This window comes from Emiliania huxleyi (assembly GCF_000372725.1).
Source record: "Emiliania huxleyi CCMP1516 unplaced genomic scaffold EMIHUscaffold_25, whole genome shotgun sequence".
Lineage (NCBI taxonomy): Eukaryota > Haptophyta > Isochrysidales > Noelaerhabdaceae > Emiliania > Emiliania huxleyi.
This window is the reverse complement of record NW_005200170.1, coordinates 19,853-37,518: the sequence shown is the minus strand read 5'-3', so window position 1 is coordinate 37,518 and position 17,666 is coordinate 19,853. Positions and strand designations below refer to the sequence as shown.

The 17,666-nt window shown below is 63.7% G+C and overlaps 5 protein-coding genes across 5 annotated transcripts; 1 reads left to right on the top strand and 4 right to left on the bottom strand.

Annotated features, from left to right (window-relative positions):
- Positions 1 to 5,081: 5,081 nt before the first annotated feature.
- Positions 5,082 to 7,094, bottom strand: EMIHUDRAFT_100633 (hypothetical protein; the record flags this gene model as incomplete). The annotated part of the gene is made up of 1 exon (XM_005778044.1): positions 5,082 to 7,094. One exon carries the CDS (start codon positions 7,092 to 7,094, stop codon positions 5,082 to 5,084), a length of 2,013 nt encoding a protein of 670 aa, XP_005778101.1.
- A 1,318-nt stretch (positions 7,095 to 8,412) lies between these two features.
- EMIHUDRAFT_205741 (hypothetical protein) lies at positions 8,413 to 9,594 on the top strand (the record flags this gene model as incomplete). Its single annotated transcript, XM_005778043.1, has 2 exons — positions 8,413 to 8,475; positions 8,620 to 9,594. 2 exons carry the CDS (start codon positions 8,413 to 8,415, stop codon positions 9,592 to 9,594), a joined length of 1,038 nt encoding a protein of 345 aa, XP_005778100.1.
- A 693-nt stretch (positions 9,595 to 10,287) lies between these two features.
- Positions 10,288 to 13,397, bottom strand: ATPVB (vacuolar H+-ATPase V1 sector, subunit B). The gene is made up of 8 exons (XM_005778263.1): positions 13,365 to 13,397; positions 12,922 to 13,029; positions 12,584 to 12,664; positions 11,968 to 12,412; positions 11,774 to 11,897; positions 11,409 to 11,643; positions 10,902 to 11,234; positions 10,288 to 10,762 (listed from the first exon to the last, which is right to left on the bottom strand). The coding sequence occupies exons 2-8, from the start codon at positions 13,024 to 13,026 to the stop codon at positions 10,631 to 10,633; spliced, it is 1,455 nt and encodes a 484-aa protein (XP_005778320.1). The 5' UTR covers positions 13,027 to 13,029; positions 13,365 to 13,397; the 3' UTR covers positions 10,288 to 10,630.
- Positions 13,398 to 14,018: 621 nt separating this feature from the next.
- Positions 14,019 to 15,196, bottom strand: EMIHUDRAFT_205739 (hypothetical protein; the record flags this gene model as incomplete). The annotated part of the gene is made up of 2 exons (XM_005778042.1): positions 14,019 to 14,540; positions 14,615 to 15,196. The coding sequence occupies 2 exons, from the start codon at positions 15,194 to 15,196 to the stop codon at positions 14,019 to 14,021; spliced, it is 1,104 nt and encodes a 367-aa protein (XP_005778099.1).
- A 350-nt stretch (positions 15,197 to 15,546) lies between these two features.
- Positions 15,547 to 16,167, bottom strand: EMIHUDRAFT_51711 (hypothetical protein; the record flags this gene model as incomplete). The annotated part of the gene is made up of 2 exons (XM_005778041.1): positions 15,547 to 15,894; positions 15,970 to 16,167. Coding segments are annotated over 2 exons (546 nt in total), but the record flags the coding sequence as incomplete, so codon positions are not given.
- Positions 16,168 to 17,666: the final 1,499 nt, after the last annotated feature.

Here is a 17,666-nt window from a genome sequence, read left to right as displayed (position 1 = left end):
TGTTTTCTTTCTTTCTTTCGCCTTCCTAAGTAACCTTTAACCGCGCTTCTTAGCTCCCCGGCCGAGAGAGAGAGAGAATTCTTGATACGAAACCACGACGACACACACCAGTCGACTCGCATCGGTTGCCTCCATGAACGGCGGAGCTATTCTCGCGTCCACACCACACCTGGCTCCAACGTGGACACGCCCATAGCTGGGGACACTACTAGGTCACGCATGGCATCAGAAGTTTTATCTCTGGGCCCCGAAAGGCATCTCTAGCAGCGTCGTTACGCATGCGCCCTCCCCTCCTGGGCGCATACGCCTCACGTCTCGACAGAGCATAAGCCCTTGGTGTGCCACGAGACGAGTTTTTCGCCATCGCCGCGAGCAGCAAGCCGCCCGCCGCAAACAGCCGGAGGCATCGCCGCAGCACTGTCTGCGCTGCGCTCCCGCACCCGTCGACGAAGCTCCCCCCGCGGAAGACCGCGCGTAGCGACGCCTTGTCGTTCGAGATGAGCGCGCTTGAAGCCCGCCCACCTACTGCCCCTGAGAGTTGGTTACCGAGTGGGATCAGCTCCCCCCCTTGGGATCGAAGCTTCCACGACCTCGCACCCAACACCACAGGCGGGATCAGAGAGAGACTCCGCACCGGACACCGCCCGGGCACAGACCCCCTACCCGTCGGACAATGCCTGGACCCCTCACAGAGCGGCCCACACACAGATCACGCATCGGCAGATTTGACGCCTGGTTCAGGCGTAGACAGCACACACTGGTCACAGTTGCATAGCCCTGCCGGGGGGGACGAGTTCGCAAGGTTAATATTAAAGAATACAAAGTGGTGACAACCACTGAGTTCTCAGTGGACGACGAGCGTCGACTGAACAGAAGAGCGTCCCCACGACGCTCTCTCTCTCTCTCTCTCTCTCTCTCCCCGGCCCTGGATGTGAGGTTACCGACCGTCCAAGTACTGCAAGAGCAAGTGCACCCCGCCTCCGCACAAAACCTGGCTGGAAATTCCCTGAAAGAAAGAAAACAGACAACCCAAGGGAGAAACTCCCTAGAAAGAAAGAAAGAAAACAGACCAGCCAAGGGAGGGATGGGAGGACGGCACGCCGCCACCACACAGGGATTTTAAGGAGAGGAGTGTGGTGCTAGCCGTCGCCCACCCTAACCCTTGGTCGTCTGCCTCTTTCTATCTCCCTTCGCAGTCCCTCGCCGATTCTCGCTGCAACCTTCATGCCACCTCGCGGTCGTCCCACTCACGTCGTTCTCCCTCCTCTCGTTTCCTCCTGACCTCTGTCGCGTCGCTCTCGTCTGCCTCGTCCTGCGTGAGTGAGTGAGTATTCTTGATACGAAACCACGACGACACACACCAGTCGACTCGCATCGGTTGCCTCCATGAACGGCGGAGCTATTCTCGCGCCCACACCACACCTGGCTCCAACGTGGACACGCCCATAGCTGGGGACACTACTAGGTCACGCATGGCATCAGAAGTTTTATCTCTGGGCCCCGAAAGGCATCTCTAGCAGCGTCGTTACGCAGCGCCCTCCCCTCCTGGGCGCAAGCGCCTCACATCTCGACACACACACACACACACCTCGTCCTGCGACGATGCCGCCGCCTGCCGATCCCTTGTTCTCGCGGCTTCTCCCGCCTTTCGGCGCAACTCTGCCCTCCTGGCGGCATATTTTGGCCCCTCGAGTTTATCGAGCTCTCCTCGCGCAAGGACGACTCTTCTGACGCCCGCTGCGATCATTTGTTTCCCTCTTAGGGGCAAATAGCACACCCGAGTTTCTTTTTATTATACTTGGGTGGCCGCCCAGTGAATGAAGTGCACTGCGTGGCTGTGGTGTGTGCGGGAGCGAGTGTCCCCGCTGTGACTTCGGCCCATGTACCCGTACCGGTACGGCGTCTCAGCAAGGGAAAAAAACCCCGCGGCCCAACCACGATGTTGATCCTCTCACTCGTAAACACGCCTCTGTCGGCACCGCAGTGCCGTGTGTCCCTACGGGATCAATGGAGCAGTCACGCTTGCGAACACGGTCGCACGTTCGGGTGCACCCTGCGGCGGTTTATGTGGGTCGGCGACGGATGCCGCGGCGCTTTCGTCTGCAACGGCCGGTCGCTAACCTGCGAGTCCGAAAGCTTCGCTCGGACTGTCTGCCTCTGCTCGCCGCCCCCACCGCCCGCGCCGCCACCTACGCCGCTGCCTCCCCCGACTCCGCCTCGGACGCCGCCGCCATCGCCGGCTCCAATGACTCCGCCTCGCCCGCCGCCGCCGCCGCCGCCTCCGCCTACTCCGCCTCCGTCGCCGCCGTCGGCGCCGCCTCTGCCGCCGTCTCTCCCTCCGCCGCCGTTCCATCCGCCGCCGCCGCCTACGCCGCCGCCTACGCCGCCGCCGCTTCCGCCCTCGCCCTCGCCGCCTCCACGGCTGCCGCAGCCCCAAACCTTCTCAGCGGTCCTGAAGGGCGCGCTTGAGACTCTCGACGACCTCGGCCGCTCAGGCCTCCGCCGCTTTACGGCCTCCAAGGACCTCCCGCTCGCACTGCACAACCTCTCGCTGCCTGACGAGCACACGATAGTCGTCGAAAAGACGGCTCTCGCCCTTGCGGCCGGGGGGGGGGCGGCCATCCTTGGGTGGGCCATTTGCATCGCTTGGGTTGTCCGGGGCCGCTCCATCCTCCGCATGAAGAAGGAGCAAAAGCGCCTCTTGGAGGCAAACCAACTCCCCCCCGCCCGCCGCATAGCCGTCGCAAGAAGACATATCGAACATCTCTTTCCGTCGCCATGTAGGTTCCGCCCCCCCCCCCCCCCCTCCACCACCGCATGGGGCTCCTATCTGTACAGCGTTGCGGAGTCGCGAGGGATCAGCCTGGCCCTTGCTCCACGCCCACACCACCTTGTGCGTGTGGGTGCGTTGCCGCATATACTTTTCCTTACCTTAGGACGCCGCCGCCGCCGCCGCCGAGCTCCGCGAGTTTGTCGAGCCCTCGTCGCCTTGGGCCCATGCTCGGGCCCGTCGGGGGCCGCAGAGGGCACGGCCCGCGGGGCACACGCGCCTCAGGTAAGGGAGGGAAGATCGGTTGGCCACACGGACCACGGCGCTTTAGATCTAGGTAGGGTTCCCCATTGCATGCAGCCACTCGACGCCCATCCGACCCGGCCGGTGCGCGCAGTGTGCATGTGCATGTAGGGAAGGGATGGAACATATCGCCGCCCAAGGGCGCCACTGTTTGATCCAAGACCAACTATGTGCGAGCGCGCACTTCCTGACTGACTCGCTCGGACGGAGCACTGACCACTGCAGGGAGCCACTTGCCCTTCGTAAATTTCAGCCTGAAAATTTGGGGAGAGAAGGCACTGGCAGTCAGCAGCCGCACCTCCACGGCCGGGGAGATGAAAGAAAGAAAGAAACGCGGCAACCCAACGGAGGGATGGGAGGACGGCACGCGCCGCCACCACACAGAGGGCTTTTAAGGAGAGGAGTGTGGTGCTACGCTGCTAGCCGTCGCCCACCCTGACCCCTGTCGTCTGCCTCTTTCTATCTCCCTTCAAAAAAGTTTCGTTTTCTTCCGACCGAGCGCTGGGACGGTGCTTCCCAGCGAGCGAGTTCTTTACCCGGTTGCAACCCTAGTCTCGCACTGTGCTGTGAACAGAGCACCAACCAACAGCTCTCAGGACCCCCCGGTGCTGGGGTGCTGCCAGCAACCAACCAACTCGCCGGCGAGCGGAGCGAGCCGAAGAGCTGGGGCCAAATTCGCGCTGTGAACGTCGTAGCTCACTGAGGAGGGAGGGAGAGAGAGATTTTTGAAAACGGAGGGAGTGCGGAAGTTCCGCGCGGCTGAAGTACCACGCCTGCCCGCCGGGACCGCGTGGCACAGAAAGCCCCATCGCCAACGCCGCAGCAGCATCGAGCGGCACCATAGGTCGTCCGGCTTTGCCGACGGGCGACGTGGACGGGACACAGGGACGGGCGAACCACGTACCCCAACAAGCATGATCCAGAGAACGGGGCATTGTACTAACTACATAGTGCGGGACCTGGGGGCAGCAACCAACGACCTGGATGGGGACGGGGTGCCAACCAGCAGCGTTCACAGCGCAGTGCGAGACTAGGGTTGCAACCTGGTAAAGAACTCGTGCCGGCACCCCAGCGTAGAGGGCGTCGTGCCCTCCTTTTGGTATAATATAAAGAACTCGTCGCGCGCGAGAGAGGCCGCCGAGAAACAGCTCGACTGGCGCCACACCACCTCGTTCTTTATGCCTGCGAGCGACGCGATCTTTGAGGCGCTCCAGGTGTACGCATGGGGACGAGTCTGCTTCTCCGCGTGGGACGAGGTCCTGGAGCGCGGCGGGCGGCTTCTCGGCTACGATCGTTGGGCTCCCGAGGCACGTGGCGTAATTCACGCGCTGTACCCGGCTTTCTTCGTGTTTTCCGCCGCGTCGAAGTTGACAGGCCCAAACGCGCCCAGTCATCCGCGGCGAAGGCAGGCGCTGCAGGCCCTGATGGCGGCGGTGTGCTTGCTCTTGAGCGTGGTTGGTGCACGGCGAGGCGAGCGGCTTCGACTGGCGTCACGTTGAGTGGGCGAAGTCGCTCGCTGGAGCGTCGCTGGACCAACAGCCCTGTTGTCTTGAACGCGTGATTACCCCACAGGGACTTGCACTTGTCTCTGTCTCACAGGCAGGCCGCGCGCGCCGTGGCCACAGACTGGCTAGTGTGACTGTCACGGCCGAGACTGCGGACATTCCCTTTCAATTTGGTGTTTGCCCGCGAAATCATCGCTGCTACGTCGGGACCTGCCAAGACGAATACGGAAATTAACTTCTTCGTCATTGATTTCGTGTACAACTGTCATGTGTCAACTCGCTCTCAATTGAAAATTTTATGAGTTTTCCGTGTGGGGTGTGGCGTGTCCGTTCGTGTCCACCTCGTGTCAGGGTGCCGCAAGGGCTGGTGTGTCCACCTCGGACGACTGGCTAAGTTCTAAGTTCTAACAGTCACGAGAGAGAGTCTCAGTGGCGTCTCGGGGAGTCCCGAAGGTAGCCCTAAGGCGTTTACGTTAGACAGTTGTACCGAGCGCAAGGGGAGATCATGAGTACACCGTGAGCCTACCCTCCCGGTGCCAGCGGGCGTAGATCTCGTGCTCCTTCTCGAACCAATGGAGCGGCTCATCGTTCTTGGTCGGGATCGCCTTGGTGCAAGTCGCCTTAGGCTCGCCATAGTAGTGAAAGGGCTGGCACGGGTCGTCGGTGAGACCAAAGAGAGAGACGTTGCGGCAGATCTGTAGTGCGATGATCACAGAGATGAAGCCTGTGCTCGGCCGCATCGTGCCGGACGTGCGCTGCCACATGCACCCCTCGCCCGTCGCCCGGCAGAGCTCAGCGAGGGCCTTATGGTAGACAGCGTCAGTGGTAAGGAAGACGCGCGACGGCGTGACGAGCGTTTCCGCGGCGGTGGCCGTCTTGTTGAGCACAGTCGACTTGCGTACGCGGTGCATGTATCGGAAGAAGGAGGCCACCGAGCGGTCTGAGTTGGAAGTGATCAAGCCAATGGCACGTCGCTCCTCCGGCAAGCTGCGCTGATGCTTCTCAAACTGCTCCATCATCCCCTCCACGCCGAAGAACAGGTTGATACTCGTCCGCGTCCCCACCTTATTCTCATAGCCCTTGGTGATGATCCAGTTTGGCCGCAGGACGAGCGAGTGGCCGTCAATCTGCGCGCCGTGTTCGAATTTGCGAAGCGAGCCACCCGCCCCGACCACAGCGCAAGTGTCACACATCTCGCACCCATCGGGCCAGGCCGACGACATGAGGCTATTTCGCGGAAGCTGCTCGATAAACGGCTCAAACTTGCTCGCGGCGAACGGCTTCTCGTTCATAAACCTCTTCTGGCTGCGGACGAGGTCGCGGCTCCAGAGCACCGGCACAGAAGCGGCACTGAGAGCCGCACGCACCTCCGGTTTGGCGCAGAGCCGCTGTCGCATCGACGCCTTTGGCGCAACATCGGGTGCAGAGGCGTTGCACCGCGGCAGCGGCATGCTCAGCGCGGACTGGTTGGTAGCCCCACTGCGCTGTGTACGGGTGCGGTTATGCCAGATCCGGATGTTGTCGACGGCTGGTGCGTCCAAGAATGTCAGCCAGCGCAGGTGAGCCGCTTGATACGCAGCGAGAGCTCTCGCCTCGACGGGATCGGCCGTACGAAGGCCTAGGGGCTTTCTATTGCCGGACCAGTGCACCACGTGGGCCTCCCTGAGGCCCCATTTCCGCATACACCTGCTCGTGCCTTGGTCGGCCTTGAGGTTCCACGCGAGCGACGCCCTGGTCCATGAGTTGTTCGCTCCGAAAGTTTCCACCCACGTTTGAGAGCCGATGCCACAGGGGAACTTGCCAGCCGCGAGCCAAGAATACAATCTGGCGGCGTAATCGCGTGAGGGCGTGATGCCCCAGACGCCAGTGTTGTAATGCTTCTGGTCGGGGACGCGGTTGCACCCCGTGGGCGTGCGCAGCTCCGTCGTTCCTTGGCGGGCCCATGCCTCCACCAAGCGGTCTGGGGGCGTGCGTACTGCGAGGTCGCCATCAAGGTAGAGGATCTTGTCGTACTGAGTCTGCTCATAGACTCGAAGGATGTGGAACGAGAAGCTGAAGCGGAATCTGGACTGTTCGGCTGAGGAGGACGTCCGGCACTTGCCCTCGACGTTTGGGACAAAGACGACCTTGGTGTCGAGAGTCCTGAGCGCGTCGCCGAGCCTCAGAATGCTGTTGGGCGATTGCATGCTGAGCACGTCCTTCTTCGTGCCGGTTTGGCGCAGGAGAGAAATGGCGGCGAGGTGCTGTGCGGCCATCGCAATGGTGGGCGCGCCGACGAGCGCCAGGCAGTAGGCGATGCGCAGGTTTGAGGGTGTCGAAGAGACGACTGCAGTGGTGATCAAGGGCCGGCCGTTAGCAGTGGGCCACACGTTTGTCAGGTTTCTCACGCCCTCCTCTGCGTTGGTGACGACGAGAGATATCAGAAGGACAGCGAGCAGCGGCCCACGTGAGCACGAACGGCACGGCGACGACACCGATGCGACCGAGCTTGGGCGCTCGATGGTAGGCTTGATCATGCGAGTCTTACTGCGAGGGTGCGGGCTTGGCCTTTTTGAATTTTCTCTCCCGTGAAAGGAGTCTCCGGCCGTGCTGGCCGTATAACGCGTAGAAGGCGTGCTCCTTCGTGGAGTCGCCGTCCTCAGGAGAATACTGACAAATAGCAGTCCGCTGTGAATATATTGGACCCCTGGAATATATTCCCACATTGCGCACTATTACGCAATATACGGAGATATTGGAGGAACATCTTCCAGCCGAATACTGGGATATATTGGAGTATATCTCGGCGCCGCCAAGCACCTCAATCCTTCCGCAATGTATTGCAATATACAGCAGAGAGAGAGAGAGAAAAGTACGTACGTACAGCAGTATATCCCAATGTATTCACAGCTTGCTTGCCCCATTATTGGCTTGTAATTCGCAATACTGGGATATATTGCTGAAAATGGCCGAATACTGCTGAATACTGCTGAATGCTGCTGAATACTGGAGAAAGTCGGGGGACGTAGAGTGGTCCGTGGCGCGTCGCAGCCTGCGGGGCGTGGCTCAAACGACCCCGTGGGGGTAGTCGAAGGATCGTAAGGCGCCGCGTTGGATGGCTGCGGTCTTGGTATGAATACTGCTGAATACTGCACTGAATACTGCAATACTGCTGAATACTGGAGAAAGTCGGGGGATGTACAATGGTCCGTGGCGCGTCGCAGCCTGCGGGACGTGCTCACACGCCGCCGTGGGGATAGTCGAAGGATCGTAAACGCACAGGCGCCGCGTCGGGTGGCTGCAGGTCGTGAATAAGAGCTATCTGATGTCCAGCGCGGCTCGCACACCAGTCACCACACACAGCATGTGCAAAACCATGACAGTGTCCTCGCGGGTGCGCAGCGTGGGGTGTCCATCTGGTGGGCGCTCCTATAGGGCTCTATTGCATGAGCAGGCTGCACCGGCGCGCTCTCGCATTCGCACAGATGGCTGACCCACGGAAAAGTGCATCGCAGGATCCGCACGCTCGGCGATGCAAAACGGCGGCAGCCGGCTGGCTGGGTGGGGCACCTACCTAGCGGGTAAGCAGAAGGCCCTGGTGTACGGTCTCACTGCCCGAACGAAGAGAGGCGGGTACCGCGGCAGGTCCCCCACTAGTCCAGCGATAGGCATGGCCGCTCAACACTGAGCACGTCCACAGCTGTAGGCCGACTTCGCACCTGTGGAGGGACGCCCGATCAAGGTGTGTCGAGTCGAACTAACCGTGATGTCGACGTTGCCTCGAGTTTGGGGAGAGCTTCCCCCCGCCACCGCTCTCGTGTCTCTCGTAGACGACGGAGGCCCCTTTTATCTGCTATGGCACTCGTGCATAGCCCGCGGGGGGGCTGCCTGTCCGGAATCCCTCACCCGACCAACCAGGTCTGCTGCAACGCTTCGTGCGGATCGTGCGGCGGGCGCGGGTGCTCGGGCCGGCCGGGCGGGCCGTTTCAGTGCTGCATGCCTGCCATCCTGCGTGCTAGACGGAGATGCCACTCGACGACGGACGTGGCGTGCATTCTCCAGGGCGGCGCCATCGACGATCTGGCCCGCCCTGGCGAGAATTTGACGCTGGCACAGCGAGCCAACGGCAGCCGCAGCACCGCATCCTTCTGGCTCTCAGCGGCGTCCGGCTACCGGCCAGCGAGGCTGGCTCCGGCACAGCAAATGCAGCAGCGGATCCCACGACATATTGTGCAGGTCGGCTCCACCTTCGAGTGGGCGTCGCGGGGCAGGTACAGCGCGTATATGGCAGGCTGGTGGACTCGCAACCCCGACTATGCTTACGCATTTTTCAATGACTCGCACGCACGCCACTACGTGACGCGGCGCGCGTCGGAAAACGAGAGCAGCGCCTACCTATCGCTTAAGCATGGTGCGCAGCGCGCCGACCTCTTCCGCATGATATGGATCAAGTACGAGGGCGGTGTCTACGCGGACCTGGACAGCTCGTGCATTCGCCCGCTCTCCAGCGTGATTGAGCCGCACTACTCCGCCTACGTGGGCCCCTCCTGGTCCTTTGAGTTCCTGGCGTACGAGCCCGGGCACCCAATCATCGTCGCAGGGCTGAATAGGCAGGTGGCGAATGTGCTGCGCCAGGTGGCGCTGCTGAACCAGCCGGCGCAGGACCGCACCGGTTTGTGCAGGGGCGCGCACAGCTGTGTGGTCTCGCAGACAGGGCCCAGCGCGTATTGGGCCGGAGTGTGGGAGGCCACGCACCGGCTGGGGTGCACCAATCAACGACAGTTGTTCACCGCCGGGCAGTGCAGCAGCTCAGTCAGCGACCCGATGCGCCGAGTGCACGTCTGCCGGAGAACTACGTACATCGGCAGCGGCATGTTGGGGAAGATAATGACGTGCAACGTGTCGAGGCACAATGACTGCCGGAACGGGGGCATCCAGGGGTTGAGGTGCGGATCGTCGCGGTCGAACTCGCCGCACTACACCCGTATTGGCGTCGACGCGGAGAGGTTCTTCGCGACGGCACCGCTGCTGCGCTGAGGCGGCTCCCGCTGTGTACCTGACCTGCCAGTCCGTGCCAGAGCGCGCCAGTCTCGTGCCTAGTGTTGTGCGAGGGACGCCACTGGGGTGCGGCGGACGAGACCGGTCCCGCCATGCTTGCTGACGACAACGACTCTGAGCCTGTCCGCCCTGCAGATCCCATGCGAGGCGAGGCGCGGAAAAGGCCTCTTGCTCTTCGCCGCGAGTGCGACCGTGAACCCCAACCCCTAATCTTGGCCCTAACCCTAGGCCTCTTCGCCGCGCGTTCGAACGGCGAGGTATGCTCGACTACCTGGGCGAGGTGCAAAGAGTTGATGTGGCACGAGCAGAAGCGAAGCTTGAGCGCCCGGCCCGCCGCCCGGGCACGGCAAGCGCCGCGCGGCCCCATCGTGGCAGCTTCGATCACACACGAGGTTCAAATCCCGGCCTCTCTCCTCTGACGGTCATCGGCAGTACGGCTTTACACCTGCTCGCGAGGTCTCGAGCGTCGAGAAATCAGAGAGCGGCGTCGGTGACGGGCGTGTCGCTGTCGGGTGTGCCTGTGCGGTGTGCTGTGTGGAAGAGTGGAAGTAAGTGTGCCGTGTGCCTGCAGCAGCACATGCAGACCAGCAGTACGCGTAGCGCCGTAGTAGCGGGATTGGGATATGCATATGGGATCCCGTATTCGCGCATCGTGGCTTTAGCGAAACCTCCAAAACGAAAAATCGTGTTTTAAAGCTCCTCGCAAACAACATGGCAACGTAATGGTAGGGCCCTGCCCACAGCATCGCGGAGCTCGCGCGCCCAAGCTGCGGGGCACAAACGAGGAGTGTATAGTATCACGCGCGCGGCCCGATACGACGCCGGGCGCGGGCGGCGCGCGTGGGCTCTCGGCGCAGCGGGGGAATCGCGCCCCTCTGGCACCTCCCGGCGCAGCCGGACCAGGGCGGCAAGGGGATCGTCGGAATCGACTCCAACGCTGAGCCAGGCGGGTCCACGGCCGGCGCGGGCGACCCTCTCGCCCCGAGAGAGCGCGCGCGCCGCCCTAGCTCGCAGCTCATGAGCTGCGAGCATAGTACACCTTGAGCGTCTTCTCGGGGATGCGCTTGAGCATCTCCTTTGGGAAGGTGCGGAGCAGCCCCCACGCGATCTCAAGCGTCTCGAAGATGGTGCGGTTCTCATACGCGCCCTGAGGGAAGCGGCGGAGGCGAAGTGAGGCGGATGGGAAAGTGGTGGTGGAGATGGTGGCGGCGGGGGTAGCGGCGGTGGGCAAGGCGGCGGCGGGCTGGGTGGCAGCGACGGAGGGAGCGTCTCGCAGGTGTCTGCACCTGGTTGACAAACTTGCCCTCGAACTTTTCGAGAAACTCGAGGTAGAGGTGATCCTCCGACGAGAGGGCCTCCTCGCCGACGACCGCCTTCATGGCCTGCACGTCCTTGCCAATGGCGTAGTTGGCGTACAGCTGGTTGGACACGTCTCCGTGGTCCTTGCGCGTCATGCCCTCGCCGATGGCGGACTTCATAAGCCGCGAGAGCGAGGGCAGCACGTTGATCGGCGGGTAGATCTGCCGGTTCTGCAGCGCGCGGTCGACGTAGATCTGCCCCTCGGTGATGTAGCCCGTCAGGTCGGGGATCGGGTGCGTGATGTCGTCGTTGGGCATCGTCTGCGGGGGCGCGCAAGCCGGTCAGCGGTGGCGCGCAAGCCGAGCAGCGGGGGAGAGGACGGAAGGCGCGGCCGGCTCCCTCTCTCCCCTCCCGCTCCGTGCACCGGCCCGTCGAGTCGCGCGCCGGAGAGGCCGTGTGTGTGTGGTGGTGGGGGCGGGCGCTTGGTCTCTCACCAGGATCGGGAACTGCGTGATGGAACCGCTGCGGCCCTCGACGCGGCCCGCGCGCTCGTAGATGGTGGAGAGGTCGGTGTACATGTAGCCGGGGTAGCCGCGCCGGCCGGGCACCTCCTCGCGCGCGGCCGACACCTCGCGCAGCGCGTCGGCGTACGACGACATGTCGGTCATGATAGCGAGCACGTGCTTGTCCTTGTCGTAGGCGAGGTACTCTGCCGTCGTCAGCGCAATCCTGGGCGCGGGGGGCGAGGGAGTTGGCGAGGGAGGGGACGAGAGGGAGGGAGGCGAGGGACGGAGGCTAGGGGGAGGGGGGGGGGGGGGGGGCGAGGTGGCGAGGTGGCGAGGCGAAAGGCGAGTCACGCCTGGGCGTGATGATGCGCTCGATGGTGGGGTCGTTGGCGAGGTTGAGGAAGAGGGTGACGCGCTCGAGCGCGCCGTTCTCCTCGAAGTCCTGCTTGAAGAAGCGCGCCGTCTCCATGTTCACGCCTGCTCACGGGCGGGGGTGTGAAGAGACGCTGCTCACACTCGCAGGTCCCACCCGTCTTGCGGCCGGTGCCCATCGCCGCAAAGACGATGGCAAACGACTCCTCCGAGTCGTCGGACGTCGTGCCCTTGGTGCTCTGCTTGACGAGGCCTGCCTGCCTGCAAATCTGCGCGGCGATCTCGTTGTGCGGCAGGCCGGCCGCGGAGAAGAGCGGGATCTTTTGCCCACGCGCGACCGAGTTCATGCAGTCGATGGTCGAGATGCCCGTCTGGATCATCTCCTCGGGGTAGGTGCGGACCTGCGGGTTGATGGGCTGGCCCTGGATGTCGAGGTACTCCTCGGCGAGCACGCCGGGGCCCTTGTCGATGGGCTTGCCGGAGCCGTTGAAGATGCGGCCGAGCATGTCCTCCGACACGGGCGTGGTGAGGATGTTGCCCGTGAACTCGATCGACGTCCGCTGGTTGTCGATGCCCGCGGTGCCCTCGAACACCTGCACCACCGCCTTCGAGCCGGCGACCTGGAGGAGACGGGGCGAGCGGGCGGGTAGGCGCCAGGCAGGCAAGGCTGGAGAGGGAACCCAGGCCGCGCGGCCGCAGCGAGCTGGAGCGCGTCTGGGCGGCGCGTAGCGAGGCTTGGGCAGCGAGTGGGCGCTGCAGCCGCAGTGGAAGAGTCGCGGACGTGTCCGCACCTCGAGCACTTGGCCCGCGCGCGAGGTGCCGTCGGCGAGCGTCAGGTTGACGATCTCGGCGAACTTGGGGTTGCGCACGTTCTGCAGCGGGGCAGAGGCGGCGGCGGCGTGAGCAGGCGGCGGCGCGACGCAGGCTGCTTGCGGTGAGGCGCTGCGGATGAGCGCGGTGGGGCGGCGCTGCTTAGCTCCGGCGGGCGATCGAGGCGGTCGGGCGGCGGCAATGGCTGTGGTGGTGGCGGCGGCGGCGGCGGCGGCAGCGGCGTCGGCGGCGGCGGCGCCAGCGAGAGAGCGCGCACAGAGCGTCCCCCCCCCCTTTCTGAGGGCTCTAAGTGCGGCGCCTCGAGGATGACGAGAGGGCCGTTGACGCCCTGCACAGTGCGGTACTCGAGGCGCGGCTTCACAATGTAGTCGCGCGTCGCGGCATCGACCTCAGCCTTCGACATGGCCTGCACAGAAACAGGGACAGACGTTGGCGTCAAAGCGTGAGATGCGGCTTCCGCAGATGGACGCGTCAGCGCGCGGCGTGGGAGATGGTGTCGGAGGCGGCGCCAGAGGCGTCGCCAGGGATGAGGGAGGGGCTGGCGCAGCGGGTCGGGTGGCGCGGCGAGTCTTGTCAGTGCAGCATTGTGTTGGTGCGCGCTGTGCTCGCGAGCGTACTGGCGAGGGTGTCCCGCCAGCGCGAGGGCAGGCGGGCGTGGCGGCGTGGGGCGGTAATACTGCAGGCGCGACCGCGAGGTGGGTTCGGCGGACGTGGGAGCGCGCGGCAGGGCGGCGAAGCTACCTGTGTGCTTGTGGAGGGCGCGGTGAGTCGGAGAGAACACAGCTACGGAAAAGAATTCTTCGGCGTCCAGTGGTGGCGCTTCCCAGGCTGCCCTTTCGCTGGCTCGTTCGTCGCGCCTCCTGTAGCGCCGCTTGCGGTGGCGGATGCGCTCGTCGAGCCATTGCGCGGACCCCACCGTGTGTACCGTACCTGGCATGTCGGCATAGTACTCTCGGTATTCACGAGCATAAATAAAACTCGCTCGTGTAGCCCTCGTAGCCCTCAAGTCCGTGACGTGCCGTGTCGATCGGCTCAATCGCCTTAGCCCACCTACGGTTTTTCTTTCCTCGTGTAGGAACTCTGCTGTTTTTGAACTCGCCGTCTGAGCCTAGAGCGCAGCGCGGACTCGCTCCTGTTCATAGCTGCGCAACCCTCGCTTAGCTCCATTTTTCTGACGCCGACACACACACACATAGCGGCGAGGCGCGGGACCGTCTGTGGCGAAGGCATTCGCGTCCCTCGATTTCCTCAACTCACGGTCCACACCCTTTAGGATGCTAGAGCCTCTAAGCCTCCAGTGCACGTGGGGGTGACTCAAGCAGGCAAATGAGCATGGAGGGAGGCTCGCGCCAGCCTTAGGGGCACCCTTCCTCCGAGCGGGGTGATGTCTCTCTTCTAGGCTCCCGCCCTCGGATTCCCACGCATGATCCATGGATTCGGGATCCCGGGCGCGAGCCTCTTCCACGCGCCCTTCATGCCCTGCGGCGGCGTCGTCCGCATCCGGTGCAGCCCGACCGCCTCGAGCATCGCCTCCTCGAGCAGCGAGCCGGGCGCGACGACGTGCTCCCGCCAGGTGCGCGCAAAGTCCTCCTTCAGGCCGACGGTGTCTACCACCGCGTGCGTCGCCTCGGGCAGCGCCGCCGCCTCGGGCAGGGGCCGCAGGACCACGCACCTCCTCGCATCGTGCACCCCTCCGATGCGCTGCAGGCTGGAGCTGACCACGACGTGCGGGTGCGTCGCGTGGGCGGGGCCGCGCGAGCGCACGTGGTCCTTGAGGAAGACCAGCCGGCCGGGCTCCACCTCCTTGAAGGAGTTGCGGCGCTTCTTCCCGCGCAGCTCGCCCTCCTCGAGCGGGTTCGCCTCGGCGTGGGAGCGCTTGTGCGCGTCGCGGGACCGCTCGCGTGCGAAGAAGCCCCCCTGTGGCCAAGGCGCGTGCGGCGGCCCGTCAGATGCCTGTGTGTTCGGGTGGGCTGTGAGCGAGCGGACGGCACCTCGAGCGCAATGCGGCGCGCCTCTCGCTGCAGCTGCTCGACCTCGTAATGAGGCGTGCCGCTGTGCACGTACGGCCGCCCGCTGCCCACGGGAATCCACCCCTCCCATGGGTCGCCGAGCCGTGCGGGCTGCGGGGTGACGAGGGGTGGAATCTCCAGGCTCTCCACACGGGCCGCCGCGAGCGCCGGAGAGCACCACTCGGTCAACCTTACGCCCCGGCTGAGCCGCTCGTAGCTTATCTCGCCGAGGAGGGCCGGGTCGATCTCCGAGCTGCGCAGATACACCTCGAACCGGTTCATGAACTCCGTTCGGATGGCCGTGCCGTGGAAGGCCGCGTAAACGCGCTGGCATGCCTGCCCGAGGCAGTTGTAAGTCCGGCCGACCAGCCTCTCCACCGGCTCTACCTTTTCCGGATGCCGCGCGCTCCACACGTAGTGTGGGTCGACCCGGACGACCCGCGTGCAGCCTAGCAGCCTCTCGTTGAAATCGAGCACCTCTAGGACGGCTAGCGGCACGGGCGGGCCGGACATGCTGTCATCCACGCTGTCGCGGTAGATGACAAAGAGCCGGTCGAGGAGCATGCGCAGTGTGAGAAACTTTCCCCGCCACGCCTGTGAGAGGACGACGCCGGGCGGAGGAGGCTGCGTCAGCGAGTCGGAGACTAAGGCGCGATAACAACTCGCAAAGAAATCGCAGCTGGTGACGCTCGGACACGTTGACACACGCCAGTGTGCATCATTTTTTGTCTTTTGCGGTCTGCGCAGAATATGTTATTGTTCCTTCACTGTTTGCCAGCCAAACCTGCCCAGGATTAGTAGTTGCACTCAGGAGGGTAGCTCGAGGGCGGCGAGGACAAGCCCGAGCAGGCAGCGGGAAGGGCGGGCAGGGGGCAGGCAAAGTGGTTGGTGCCGCCCAGGTCGCAGTTCGTCAGCGGCAGGTTGTTGAGCTGCGGCGGCACGGTTCCGGAGATGACATTGTTGGCCAGGTCAAGCCACTCCAGCTGCGAGAGCTTGCTCGTCTCCGAAGGGATGGTGCCCGAGATGGAGTTGCCGTTCAGCCAAAGGTGATCCAGCTGCGAGAGCTTGCCCGTATCCGAAGGGATAGTGCCCGAGATGGAGTTGCTGTACAGGTGAAGATACTTCAGCTGCGAGAGCTCGCCCGTAGCCGCAGGGATAGTGCCCGAGATGGAGTTGCTGCCCAGACTAAGCCTCGTCAGCTGAGAGATGCCGCCCAGCTGCGGAGGGATCGTCCCCGACAGCCCTTCGTTGGTCAGACTCACCTCGGTGCCCGTGTAGTTGCCGTCGCACAGAGACGTGCCGTACACGCTTGTAGGGCAGCCGGAGGGGCATGGCACGCTGTTGTCGCAGATCGTGCCTGCGATGGTGCCCGAGATGGAGTTGCTGTACAGGTAAAGATTCTTCAGCTTCGTGAGCTTGCTCGTCTCCGGAGGGATGGTGCCCGAGATGGAGTTGCGGCTCAGACTAAGGTACTCCAGCTGCGAGATGTCGCCCAGCTGCGGAGGGATCGTCCCCGACAGCCCTTGGCTGTTCAGATCCACCTCGGTGCCCGTGTAGGTGCCGTCGCACAGCGACGCGCCATACACGCCGGTGGGGCATCCAGAGGAGCAGCTCACGCTGTTGTCGCAGATCGTGCCGTACGCCTCGCAGCGATCCGCCAGCAGGAGGAGCGCGAGCGGTACGAGGCGCGCCGAGGAGGAGCAAACCGCCGCCAGCAGCGTAAGAACGAGCGAGTTTGCCAGCGTCATGGCGGGCGATCGTGCAAGCCGAGCTCGCGTCGCCGCGCAGCCGCCGGAGAGCGCGTGCTTTGCACCGACGCGGGAGGATGCAGGTGCGGTCGAGGCCGAGGACTCACCAGAGGACTGGGCCAACAGGAAGGGAGCCGCCGAGTGAGAGCGTGTCTTTGTTAGCTTTTTCTTTCTTTCTTTTTTTACTCCGTGCCATCTGAGAGAGGGGCTTGAATGTAGAATTCTTTCTTTGTATTTCGGGGAGGGGCCTCGGGAAAGGCGAGCGCAGTGGCGCGCGGCAGTGGCGCGCGCCCTACGTAATCCCCTCCTCCCCAGAGGCAGCGAGCGAGTAGGCAGCGAGAGAGAGGGGGTATCGAGCGCCTATATGGAGGTCACGCCCCCGCCGAAATCAACACCAACACGCGAGATGCGTCGGCAGCGACGCGCATGACCTCTTGAGGAGCACCGTGTCGTTAGGGTCAGGGTTAGGGTTAGGGTTCGGGTTCGGGTTAGTTAGGGTTAGGGTTAGAGGATATCAGGGTAAGTCAGAGAGTTCAAGCCGCGCGTTGTGCAGCTCCTAAGAGAATGGTCCGGTTTGGGCCGAAACCAAATGGAGGAATCAGCGGTCTGTCGACACGAGCTCTCGGTGAATGCTTTGGGTTCGTCGGGTTAGGGTTAGGGTTAGGGTTAGGGTTGGTTGTCGTCGCGCGCTCTCGATATCTGGCTAAGATAGAGACACAGGCAGCAGAGGCGACCCAAGCGACACATCAGAGCACGGCCGGGGGCGCGAGCCGCCATCTTGGACTGTGAGGCGAGTATTTGCCACCGCGGGAGCTCGCCGCCGCCCCTACACCGCCACCGCCGCCCTCCCGAGGCCAGATAATAGCCCAAGTCGAAGATTGCGCCCCGCCCTCGGTATCAGGGTGGCAGGCGGGACTAGAGAGGCACGCCAGAGCACGGCCGGGGGCGCGAGCCGCCATCTTGGACTGTGAGGCGAGTATTTACCACCGGGAGCTCGCCGCCGCCCCTACACCGCCGCGGCGGCCCTCCCGGGGCCAGATAATAGCCCAAGTCGAAGATTGCGCCCCGCCCTCGGTATCTGGGTGGCAGGCAGGACTAGAGAGGCACGCCAGAGCACGGCCGGGGGCGCGAGCCGCCATCTTGGACTGTGAGGCGAGTATTTGCCACCGGGAGCTCGCCGCCGCCCCTACACCGCCGCCGCCGCCCTCCCGGGGCCAGATAATAGCCCAAGTCAAAGATTGCGCCCCGCCCTCGGTATCTGGGTGGCAGGCGGGACTAGAGAGGCA

Bases quoted from the DNA above. Each gene is read 5' to 3' on its own strand.
- ATPVB (XM_005778263.1), bottom strand. From the start codon at position 13,026: ATGTCGAAGGCTGAGGTCGATGCCGCGACGCGCGACTACATTGTGAAG. The intron at 11,898-11,967 runs GCACCGGCCGCA...GCCCGTGAGCAG, and splicing joins CATCGTCTTTGCGGCGATGG to GCGTGAACATGGAGACGGCG. The intron at 10,763-10,901 runs GTGCAGACACCT...CGCTTCCCTCAG, and splicing joins AGGGCAAGTTTGTCAACCAG to GGCGCGTATGAGAACCGCAC.